The sequence below is a fragment of the Mercenaria mercenaria genome, chromosome 2 (assembly GCF_021730395.1).
Source record: "Mercenaria mercenaria strain notata chromosome 2, MADL_Memer_1, whole genome shotgun sequence".
NCBI lineage: Eukaryota > Metazoa > Mollusca > Bivalvia > Venerida > Veneridae > Mercenaria > Mercenaria mercenaria.
Window position 1 is genome coordinate 86,855,993 of NC_069362.1, and position 12,665 is coordinate 86,868,657.

The window sequence follows — 12,665 nt, forward strand, 5'->3', positions numbered from 1 at the left end:
TCTCAAAAGCATCTCTAGTTAAAGTTGATACTAATTGTATACTTGTGTTAGAATAGAGGGTAAGAACATTTAAGTTTCAAAATGAAGCGAAAAGAATATTTATTATATGTTCTCTGTTTAATTATTGATTATATCAGTGAAATATAATATCTGGTGATTTTACATTAAAAAATTCATATGAAAGAGATTTTGCTCAGAACCATTTAAAAGACATGAAACGAAACAAAATTTGTTTGTTTTACCCATGATTAAATATCTTACTTTGAACAAGAGATTTTCACTCTGTTATGAAAATATTGCATCTGGAATTCACTGAGTGGAAATTATTTCAGTCTTACACTGAAACAATAAAATATCCTCTATATACTTTATCCTACTCACAAAACACTTCACACAGAAATGAAATTTGTATGTAATGTATCACTGTCAGATATATTTCCAATTTTAAGAAGGTACAAATGAGGAAGATATATTTGCATACCGAAAAAAATCTGGGTGTTTGTTTTTCAGAGTGAAGATGAGTTGAAGCAACATTTGATGTGTTTTAAGGTATGTTTATTTGGTACAAGTATGTAATACTGGTGAAAGTGCTTCAAGGATGTGTGTTCTAATGTAACTTACATTTTCTTTAGTTTCCATTTGGTATATTTAAAAGCTGACAATTTGGGTAGTAATGGAAGAATAATATTGATAGATGTTTTCATATACTGTCCTTCTTAAATCCAGTAATAACTTCATCATTATTTAAAAAAAAGAAGGTATGTTTGAGTTTTATTTTTTTTAGGGAATTCTGGGTACAATAAAATCAATGCTGACTAGTTGCGTCATAAATTATGTCCTAAATATATACAAATTTAGCTTGATTTTTTTTTAACATTGTTGCACCATGATCTTTTTATCCCATATACCGGTATGACAAGACATTTATCAGGTACGTACTAGACATTTATCAGGTACTTACTAGACATTTATCAGGTACGTACTAGACATTAAATTTATCAGGTAAGTTCCATGTTATGACATGTAAGAATAAGTTTCTGCATTATTTTGGGTTTTTTTTTATTCAGCACAAGATGAAGAATGTTGTATGGACAAAAGGAACAAGTGGTTTGGAGGGAGAATTTCAGTCGGCTTCAGAAGTGGATTTCTACATTGACAAGGTAAGTTTTGTTTGTGTACTTCTGTGTGAGATAATAGATGATTGTTCATCAGAATTATTGTAATTTGTACCATAGGAATGATACAGCAACTGAACATTTCTTCTGTATGTTAAGCTATCTTATAGTCAACAGTTGATGTAGTGTTGGTCTGATGTAGAAGGTAACGGCAGCTCAGGTAAAAAGCCTGCTTTAAACCAAACTGCACTTCCCTAGTAGTGACCAGGATCAGTTTTTTGAAAGCAGTGAAATGCAAATAAAATAAGACCTTAGAACATTTACTATCATTGACAGAAAACTTAAATATCATTACAGTTGCATATCAACATCAGGCTAAGGTGATAGTAAAATATTTCAGTCATCATAATTGGAATGCATATTTTTTTTTTTGCATTATCTGGTTAAGTTTCCTCAATGGAAGAACCACCCAATAATAGTTTAGAGGGGACAGGAACCAGAAAATGCCCATTTTACACCACTTGGTTATAACTAAGTCATGCCAGAAGTTTACTTGATAGTTTACATTTTACTTCTACTGACTTTTACTATATCTTTCTGACTGTTCCTCCTCACTTCCCATGGTAAGAAATGTAAAGGTAAATTCAACAGTTATACAATAGTAAAAAAAAAATTGTAACTTACAAATATGCATAGATTGCAGGAAATAACCAGGCAACTGTTACATGGCATTCACAAATACAGGGTTCTTGTGTATAGTCTCTTATTTCATATATTACAGGATATGGTACATATAGCTGATACAAAGGTTGCTAGGAGATACGGTGATTTCTTCATCAGACAGATTCACAAGTTTGAAGAGGTTTGATCAATATTTTGACATTGCCATTTATAACTCTTGTTCAAAAATGACAAGTAATAAAATAATTGTTTTATAACACTGCATTTCACATCTATATCAGAAATGGATTTGCAAAATGCTTTAGTATTAAGTTCCTATTTTCTTAAATCTTAAATAGATTTTACCGAACTTTTATGTGAGTATTGCACCTCTAACTAAGTATTTTTTCGCCTTTTTAGCAATATAGTTTATCAATGTATTAAGGTGCAGAAAATTAAATATTTTGCATTTTTGACCCACCTGAGCCAGAGTGCACATGGTGAGCTATTGTGACTGCCCTTTGTCAGTTTGTTGTCAGTTGTCAGCAGTTCAGTTATTAATTATGTCTCCCCCAGGAGACGTATTGTTTTTGCCCTGTCCGTCCGTACGTCACACTTCATTTCCGAGCAATAACTGGAGAACCATTTGACCTAGAACCTTCAAACTTCATACGGTTGTAGGGATGCTGGAGTAGACGACCCCTATTGTTTTTGGGGTCACTCCATCAAAGGTCAAGGTCACAGGGGCCTGAACATTGAAAACCATTTCCGATCAATAACTAGAGAACCACTTGACCCAGAATGTTGAAACTTCATAGGATGATTGGTCATGAAGAGTAGATGACCCCTATTGATTTTGGGGTCACTCTGTCAAAGGTCAAGGTCACAAGGGCCTGAACATTGAAAACCATTTCCGATCAATAACTAGAGAACCACTTGACCCAAAATGTTGAAACTTGATAGGATGATTGGTCATAAAGAGCAGATGACCCTTATTGATTATAGGATCACTCTGTCAAAGGCCAAGGTCACAGGGGCCTGAACATTGAAAACCATTTCCAATCAATAACTAGAGAACCACCTGACCCAGAATGTTGAAACTTGATAGGATGATTGGTCATAAAGAGCAGATGACCCTTATTGATTATAGGATCACTCTGTCAAAGGCCAAGGTCACAGGGGCCTGAACATTGAAAACCATTTCTGATCAATAACTAGAGAACCACTTGACCCAGAATGTTGAAACTTCATAGGATGATTGTACATGCAAAGTAGATAACCCCTGTCGATTTTGGGGTCACTCCATGAAAGGTCAAGGTCACAGGGGCCTGAACATTGAAAACCATTACCGGTCAGTAACTTGAGAACCACTTGACCCAGAATGTTGAAACTTAATAGGATGATTGGTCATAAAGCGTAGATGACCCTTATTGATTATGGGATCACTCCGTCAAAGGTCAAGGTCACAGGGGCCTGAACATTGAAAACCATTTCTGATCAATAACTAGAGAACCACTTGACCCAGAATGTTGAAACTTCATAGGATGATTGTACATGCAAAGTAGATAACCCCTGTCGATTTTGGGGTCACTCCATTAAAGGTCAAGGTCACAGGGGCCTGAACATTGAAAACCATTTTCGGTCAGTAACTTGAGAACCACTTGACCCAGAATGTTGAAACTTAATAGGATGATTGGTCATAAAGAGTAGATGACCCCTAACGATTTTGGGGTCACTCGTGAAGGTAAAGGGTCACAGGGGCCCGCACATTGAAATCCATTTCCGGTCAGTAACTTGAGAACCACTTGACCCAGAATGATGAAACTTCATAGGAGTTTGGGTCATGCTGAGTAGATGTACCCTAACGATTTTAGGGTCCACTCTGTTAAAGGTCAAGGCCACAGGGGCCTGAACATGGAAAACCATTTCCGATCAATAACTTGAGAACCTCTCAACCCAGAATGTTGAAACTTCATAGGATGATTGTTCATGCAGAGTTAATGACCCTTATTGTTTTTGGGGTCACTCCGTTAAAGGTCAAGGTCACAGGGGCCTGAACATTGATAACAAGTTCCGATCAATAACTTGAGAACCACTTGACCCAGAATGTTGAAACTTCATAGGATGATTGGTCATGAAGAGTAGATGACCCCTATTGATTTTGGGGTCACTCCGTCAAAGGTCAAGGTCTCACTCCGTCAAAGGTCAAGGTCACAGGGGCCTGAACATTGAAAACCATTTCCAATCAATAACTAGAGAACCACCTGACCCAGAATGTTGAAACTTGATAGGATGATTGGTCATAAAGAGCAGATGACCCTTACTGATTATGGGATCACTCTGTCAAAGGTCAAGGTCACAGGGGCCTGAACATTGAAAACCATTTCTGATCAATAACTAGAGAATCACTTGACCCAGAATTTTGAAACTTCATAGGATGATTGTACATGCAAAATAGATAACCCCTGTCGATTTTGGGGTCACTCCATTAAAGGTCAAGGTCACAGGAGCCTGAACATTGAAAACCATTTCCGGTCAGTAACTTGAGAACCACTTGACCCAGAATGTTGAAACTTAATAGGATGATTGGTCATAAAGAGTAGATGACCCTTATTGATTATGGGATCACTCCGTCAAAGGTCAAGGTCACAGGGGCCTGAACATTGAAAACCATTTCTGATCAATAACTAGAGAACCACTTGACCCAGAATGTTGAAACTTCATAGGATGATTGTACATGCAAAGTAGATAACCCCTGTCGATTTTGGGGTCACTCCATTAAAGGTCAAGGTCACAGGGGCCTGAACATTGAAAACCATTTCTGGTCAGTAACTTGAGAACCACTTGACCCAGAATGTTGAAACTTAATAGGATGATTGATCATAAAGAGTAGATGACCCCTAACGATTTTGGGGTCACTCTGTGAAAGGTCAAGGTCACAGGGGCCCGCACATTGAAATCCATTTCCGGTCAGTAACTTGAGAACCACTTGACCCAGAATGATGAAACTTCGTAGGATTATTGGTCATGCAGAGTAGATGAACCATAACGATTTTAGGGTCACTCTGTTAAAGGTCAAGGCCACAGGGGCCTGAACATGGAAAACCATTTCCGATCAATAACTTGAGAACCTCTCAACCCAGAATGTTGAAACTTCATAGGATGATTGTTCATGCAGAGTAAATGACCCTTATTGTTTTTGGGGTCACTCCGTTAAAGGTCAAGGTCACAGGGGCCTGAACATTGATAACCAGTTCCGATCAATAACTTGAGAACCATTTGACCCAGAATGTTGAAACTTCATAGGATGATTGAACATGCAGAATAGATGACCCCTATTGATTTTGGGGTCAGTCTATTAAAGGTCAAGGTCACAGTGGCCTGTTCATGTAAAATCATTTTTTGGAAATTACTTGAGAACCACTTGACCTACAATGTTGAAACTTAATAGGATGATTGGACATGCAGAGTACATGACCCCTATTTATTTTGAGGTCACTTGATCAAAGGTCAGGGTCACAGGAGCCTGAACAGTGACTTGAGAACCACTAGGCCACGAGTGTTGAAATTTAGCGGGATGACTGGACATGCCAAGTAGATGATCCCTATTGCAGCCAACCATCAGTGTCTCTTTGACTTTCGCTCCTGACCCCTATTGACTTCTTGCCTATAGGACTTTGCATTGGGGGAGACATGCGCTTTTTTACAAAAGCATTTTCTAGTATTCATATAGGTAATGATTTTGGCCAAATCTGAATAAAACTTTGTCAAAATGTTTGTCTCACTAAAATTTCGCACGTTGTAAAAACTAAGTCATCTTTGGACACAAACTGTGCCACTGGGTAAAGTCATAGAAAAAGATTGTTGAAGCCATAATTTCTTCTTGTTCTGTATAAGACCAGGTCAGAGTTTTTCTTTCATGAATCTAGGCCAGTATTAAAACTTGATCATATAGGATAAAAAAGTAGGTCACTGGGTCAATTGATAGAAAAAATTTCAGACTCAGAGCATTGTTATAAAATATTTGCATAGGTCACCGTCAAGGTTTGAAATGTTAATAGTATTTCTAATTTCTTATTTCAGATTACTAGAAGTTTGAAGAATATTCAGGCATGAAAAGAACAACCAAGTGCTAAAACTAAAATGACAGTAAAAATGACTGAAAAAACAATAACTCGCTCTTCAGATGTTTAAAATCATGAATTAGAAATAAAATTCTGAAGTTATTTATATTGTTTTTGTTAACGTGCCTTTGAGCTCAGCTTACAACCTAAAGGATGTTATTCATAACACAGACAAGTGCCTTGCCTTTGGCAAGCTTCAACAACTTCTGCACTGATCTACCAGCTGGAATATGAAGGAGTGCTGGCAGCATCGAAAGTAGAGATTCAGATTCTTGCTGTCAGCTCTAAACATAAGTAGAAGGGTCCATAGTGATAGTTTGTCACTGTCTATCAAGCTTTCAAGTAACGTTTGGCTAGAAGATCCGCAGTCTGTTGATAGGGATTCAATGATTATTACCCAAATGGCCGCTGTAGACTACATGGCTATATATGGCATTTTATATGATTTGGCCTCTGAAGAACTTTAATATTAGATTCAACCAAATTTAACTTTAGGCATCCTCAGATGGTTCTGATACAGCTTTAGCTTTTCATTAACTAACCAGAGGGCAATGTGATCAAGATGAGCTGTTGTGACTATTCCCCTTTTGTCTGTCCATCAACATTTATGTAGGGGACATAATAGCTTTGCTGCTGTCTGTACATCCAGAATTCCTGTGTCCAACTCCTCCCACACTATTACACGGCTACTAAACGCTAGCGCCACCACCAAATTGTGGTGATAAGGAAAAGAGCTATTGACATTTCCGTGGTGCAGCTATCGCCCGTTTGAAAATGTAAACACGTGAGTAAAATTTATATTTTATCTTATATTTTTATTGATAAAACGTTTTTCGAAAATCGGAGAATGTAGTTCCGTGTAACAACAGTTTTACTAGCGGTTGGCTGTAATTTCATTAAAATATTATGCAAACTGTGGTGCCAGGAGCTTTTCACCCGAATTTGACAGTGGCATATTTTCATATCGGCTAGTATTCGAACAACATTCCGATGATAAGACATACTGTAAAAACATACTTGCGCATGCAAATCGTGTAAACCTGAATAACACGTATTCCCATACACCAAAGACTGACGAAAAGCACAGTAAAAAGTTAAAACACGACTATTTTTGAAAATGGTGGCGCTATCACCAAAGTGGTGGCGCTGTACAGTAGTGGTGGCGCTGTTGTATATGATTAGTGGCTGATGTATTCAATTTTAAAATATGAAAATGTCTGACTGCAAGCCACGGAAATTTCTACAATAATTGATGTTATCAACTTATCCCACACTACACCCAAATTGCGTTACTCAACAAAATACATGTAGTAACCTGTACATGATCGTAAAATAATCAACATCTATATGGATTCAGATTGTACATCTAAGGCTTAAAGCTGTATTGATATATTTAATCGATTGGAATTGAAAATGTACTGTACTTTTCAGAAAGAATTGTGAAAGTAGGGTCTTTAGTTTACAATGCATGCAAACGACGTAAATATACAAAGGCAAGTAACTTTCAGAATCTTAATATAACAAATAAATTCTACACAAATCTTTGTTTGAAATAAAAGTATTGCTACTATTTTTCATGACCTGAATTTAAAGTACACTTACGTTTGTATTTAGGTAGAATATTTAAAGGTTAGAAATTTTAAACAAAGGAAAATATTTACTTTGACTACAAGAGTCCCAAGAGTCTGTGAGTATTTTGTTCTTCTTTTTTTCTTGGATAGAGAATGTTTCATAAAGGCAAATAAACTATGATCGTGTTTTTCTTTCTTTAATAACATAATTCCTTGCAGGAATATTATCAGTTCCGGATGCATCAGCAGTTCGTATTACTGAATGCCGTAACAGCGCCACCACTACTGTATTGCGCCATCACTTAAGTTATGGCGCCACCACTTTTAAAAATCCTGGAATATTTCTTCTAGCCCGAGATTCTATTATTCATGGTGTGTGCATATATAGTTATTTATCATTTCTACACAATTTGCATGCGCAGGTATGTTCTTACAGCGTGTCCATTAATCGTAATGGTGTTCGAATACCGGCTGATATGAAAATATGCCACTGTCAGATTCGGGAGAAAAGCTCCTGACACCACAATTTGCATATTAATTTAATGAAATCACAGCCAACCGCTAGTTAAAGTGTTGTTACACGGAACTACATTCTCCGATTTGTGAAGAAAGTTCTATCAATAAAAATATAAGATAAAATATAAATTTTACTCACGTATTTACATTTTCAAACGGGCGATAGCTGCACCACGGAAATGTCGATAGCTCTTTTTCTTATCACCACAATTCGGTGGTGGCGCTAGCGTTTAGTAGCTGTGTATTAGCCGGATTTGCTTCAAACTTTCACAGATGAGCAAGCTTTATGTGCAGATGACCTTAAAGGAAGGAACTCTTGTTGTCACTATTTATACTGAAGTTATGGCCTTTTCATAGTTTTGCTATATAGACTTGTGTGCCAAACTCCTATTGAAAGGATATTATGCTTAAGACTTTAACAGATGAACAAGCTTGATGTGCAGATGACCATTAAGGAAGGAACTTTTGCTGTGACAATTCTTACCACAGTTATGGCCCTTTGATAGTTTTGCTTTATAGAATATAGAGAAAAATCTTTTTTGCACCAAACTTGGTCAAGTAACATTTGGCTGGTTCTCTCAAGTTTATTCAAATGGATCAGTTCCAACCTTTAAGGGGCTGCCAGAGCTAAAAACAGAAACATCTCTTCTTCTCATGAACCCCTTGAAGGTCTTCATCAATCTAAGGTCTCATAATGTCATCTAGCTTTGTTCAAATGTAAGCAGTCTGCCCCTTTAAGAGCCTGTAGAGCTAAATGTAGAAAACACTTTAAATGACTTGTGAAGGATTCTTCATTAACCTCATTATGAGTTTCTTTCTTATTTTTTTATATGCCCAAAGGGATGTACCATGTTATGACCCTGCTGTCCGTGCATTAGCAGTTCCGCAGCGTCTCAATGTGAAAATTTGTGTTAAGTTTCTTCGAAATCCTTCAAGGGGTTCAGGAGTTACAAAGCCGACATGAAATTGCTAATGTACAGACAGACGGACACCGGCGTCATTATATAAATATTGCATTCCTGAGTGATATAAAAAATGTTCACCGTGAGATATATGAATATTGACCGAGGCGCCAGCCGAGGCCTATATTCATACTTTGAGGGGTGAACATTTTTCATATCACCCTCTCAGGAATGCAATATTTATTTTATTATACCGAAAACGTATAAGGGTCAAAGCATTTACTGGAAAATCAACATAATAATGTATTTAACATTAAAAGTAATAACTAACCAAATAATGATGACAGAATTAAAGTCTTAACTTGTTAGCACTCATAATTTGTGGCGACTTTGCTTTGTAATAAGACTTTTTTGATAGATTTAGTTGAGACGTTTACATATCGCTGACCCCTATATTTATTCTAATATTTCAACATTGCGTCAATCAGTAGCATTCGAAAAATGGCAATAACTTTCTGTTCTCTAAATGAAACATATAAGTGTGAACACTCATTTTCTTAGTTAGATAATTTCCAAACTTATTGTGGTAGTTTCGATTCAATATTTGATGAAAAGTTGTTTTCAAAATATTTTGCATGTAGCATAAAAAAGAAAATTCGGCCATGTTCGCACATGCATGAGCACCAGAAAAGGATAATTTAATCCTAACGTATAATTATATGTGCCTCGTCTGAAAATTTATCAACTCAGTCTTTTAATCAATGCCAAAGTATCAATCTCTGAACAGGTGATATGAAAAAAAATAATATCACGAGCAGAAAAACAAAGTAACGCTGTTGCGCATGCGATATGAAATTATGGATCATATCCCCTGCACAGAAATTGAAAATAACGATTTCGCGCATGTGATATAAAATCACTAGGGAATACGATATATTATTAAAGTTAAACTAATGGGAAATTTGCATTGGACATTTATGTGAGGTATAATAAAACATAATACGTCTCTTCGGGCATATAAAAATAACCTTGCTCCCCCGAGGACCATGTTTTCTGACAAATTGGAATAATTGAACAATCTTGAAAGGCTTGATAAAACTGGTTTCAACCATCGAGTAGGTAGAGCTATTACACTTACCAATTCTTCAATATCCCAATTAGGTTAAGTTTTTGTATGTAAACTGGTATCTCAGTAACCACATTTGGAACTGACCTGTGTACAGGTTCCATTATTATGTCTCCCCAACTGGAGAGACATATTGTTTTTGCCCTGTCCGTCACACTTCATTTCCGATCAATAACTGGAGAACCATTTGACCTAGAACGTTCGAACTTCATAGGGTGGCAGGGCTTATGAAGTCGACGACCCCTATTGTTTTTGGGGTCACTCCATCAAAGGGGCAAACGTGGAAAACCATTTCCTATCAGTAACTTGAGAACCACTTGACCCAGAATGTTGAAACTTCATAGGATGATTGGTCATGCAGAGTAGATTACCCCTATTGATTTTGGGGTCACTCTGTTAAAGGTCAAGGTCACAGGGGCCCGAACATGGAAAACCATTTCCTATCAATAACTTGAGAACCACTTGACCCAAAATGTTAAAACTTCGTAGGATAATTGGACATGCAGAGAAGATGACCACTATTGATTTTGGGGTCACTCTGTTAAAGGTCAAGGTCACAGGGGCCCGAACATGGAAAACCATTTCCTATCAATAACTTGAGAACCACTTGACCCAAAATGTTAAAACTTCGTAGGATAATTGGACATGCAGAGAAGATGACCACTATTGATTTTGGGGTCACTCTATGGAAGGTTAAGGTCATAGGGGCCTGAACATGGAAAACCAGTCATTTACTTGAGAACCACTTGACCCAGAATGTTGAAACTTCATAGGATGATTGGACATGCAGAGTAGATGACCGCCAATGCTTTTTTGGTCACTATTAAAGGTCAAGGTCACAGCGGACAGAAAATGTAAATCCATTTCTGGTCAATAACTTAAGATCCATTTGACCTAGAACCTTCAAACTTCATAGCTGACCCCTAATGTTTTTGGGGTCACTGGGGGCTGAACATGGAATACTCTTTCCAATCAGTAAGTGGAGAACCACTTGACCCGGAATGTTGAAACTTAATAGGGTGATTGGACATGCAGAGTAAATGACCCCTACTGATTTTGGGTTCATTTGATCAAAGGTCAAGGTCACAGGGGCGTGAACATGGAAAAACGTTTCCAATTCATAACTTAACTACTAGGCCCAGAATGTTGAAACTTAGTGAGATGATTTGACATGCCAAGTAGACGATCCCTATTGCAGCCAACCATCAGTGTCTCTGACTCTCTCCAGTGTCCCCTAGTGACTTCTTGCCTATACGACTATGCATTGGGAGAGACATGCTTTTCTACAAAACTGCCTTTTTTCAACTTTTCTGCCTTTGCGACCAGTGCAGACCAAGACCAGCCTGCACATCCATGCAGTCTAATCATGGTCTGCATTGTTTGCTATTCAGTCAGTAAATTTTTAGTAAACACCTCTTCAAATGATAAATGGTACTGCCGAAATTGGAAGATGGACCAGTCCATTATAGAAATTTAGCATGTTAAGGGTTAAAATTCAGAAAGTTTGAAAGGTCTATCAAACCGTGTTTCAGGGTATTTCTATTTTATCATGTGCTACCCCTGAAAGTGGCCAGGTGCCCCAACTTCAATTTTTTTTGTAGAGGACCTTAGAATTTGATGAAGATCCAAGCTGTTCAAAAAAATAAGACGTTTACAGGTATTTCTATTTCAAGCTCCAATAAGAGGCAGTGCCCCCATTGTAACAAATGAGAAGGTTCACTTTTGTCTAACAAGAGGACCATGATGGTCCTGAATCGCTCACCTCTTCCCACATGACCCAGTTTTGAGTATAACGTCGTTTTTTCTATTATTTGACATAGTGACCTAGTTTTTGAGCTCATGTGACTCAGTTTTGAACTTGACCTAGATATTATCAAGATAAAAATTCTGACCAATTTTCATGAAGATCCATTGAAAAATATGGTCTCTAGAGAGGTCACAAGGTGTTTCTATTATCTGACCTACTGACCTAGTTTTCGAAGGTACATGACCCTGTTTTGAACTTTACCTAGATATCATCAAGGTGAACATTCTCACTAATTTTCATGAAGATCTCATGAAAAATATGGCCTCTAGAGAGGTCACAAGGTTTTTCTATTTTTATACCTACTGGCCTAGTTTTTGATCGCACGTGACCCAGTTTCGAAACTGACCTAGATATCATCAAGGTGAACATTCAGATCAATTTTCATGAAGATCCATTGAAAAATATGGTCTCTAGAGAAGTCAAAAGATTTTAATAATTTTAGACCTACTGACCTAGTTTTTGACCGCAGTTGACCCAGTTTCGAACTTGACCTAGATATCATCAAGATGAACATTCAGACCAACTTTCATACAGATCCAATAAAAAGTATGGCCTCTAGAGAGGTCACAAGGTTTTTTTATTATTTGACCTACTGACCTAGTTTTTTAAGGCACGTGACCCAGTTTCAAATTTGACCTAGATATCATCAAGGTGAACATTCTGACCAATATTAATGGAGATCCATTCACAAGTATGGCCTCTAGAGAGGTCACAAGGTTTTTCTATTTTTAGACCTACTGACCTATTTTTTGACCGCACATGACCCTGTTTCGAACTTGACCTAGATATCATCAAGATGAACATTCAGACCAATTTTCATACAGATCCATGAAAAATATGGCCT

At 37.2% G+C, this 12,665-nt stretch overlaps 1 protein-coding gene across 2 annotated transcripts in view; it reads left to right on the top strand.

The window, feature by feature from the left end:
- LOC123564504 (eukaryotic translation initiation factor 3 subunit L-like) overlaps nt 1-6,001 on the top strand; it is a 42,676-nt gene extending 36,675 nt beyond the window's left edge. For both annotated transcript variants that reach the window (XM_045358144.2, XM_045358143.2), the window contains 4 exons: nt 511-549; nt 1,068-1,160; nt 1,897-1,977; nt 5,859-6,001. In XM_045358144.2, the coding sequence (XP_045214079.1) occupies nt 511-549; nt 1,068-1,160; nt 1,897-1,977; nt 5,859-5,891 (246 nt within the window). In that variant the 3' untranslated portion in view covers nt 5,892-6,001. The remainder of the gene's footprint in view (nt 1-510; nt 550-1,067; nt 1,161-1,896; nt 1,978-5,858) is intronic.
- The last annotated feature ends 6,664 nt before the right edge of the window (nt 6,002-12,665 follow it).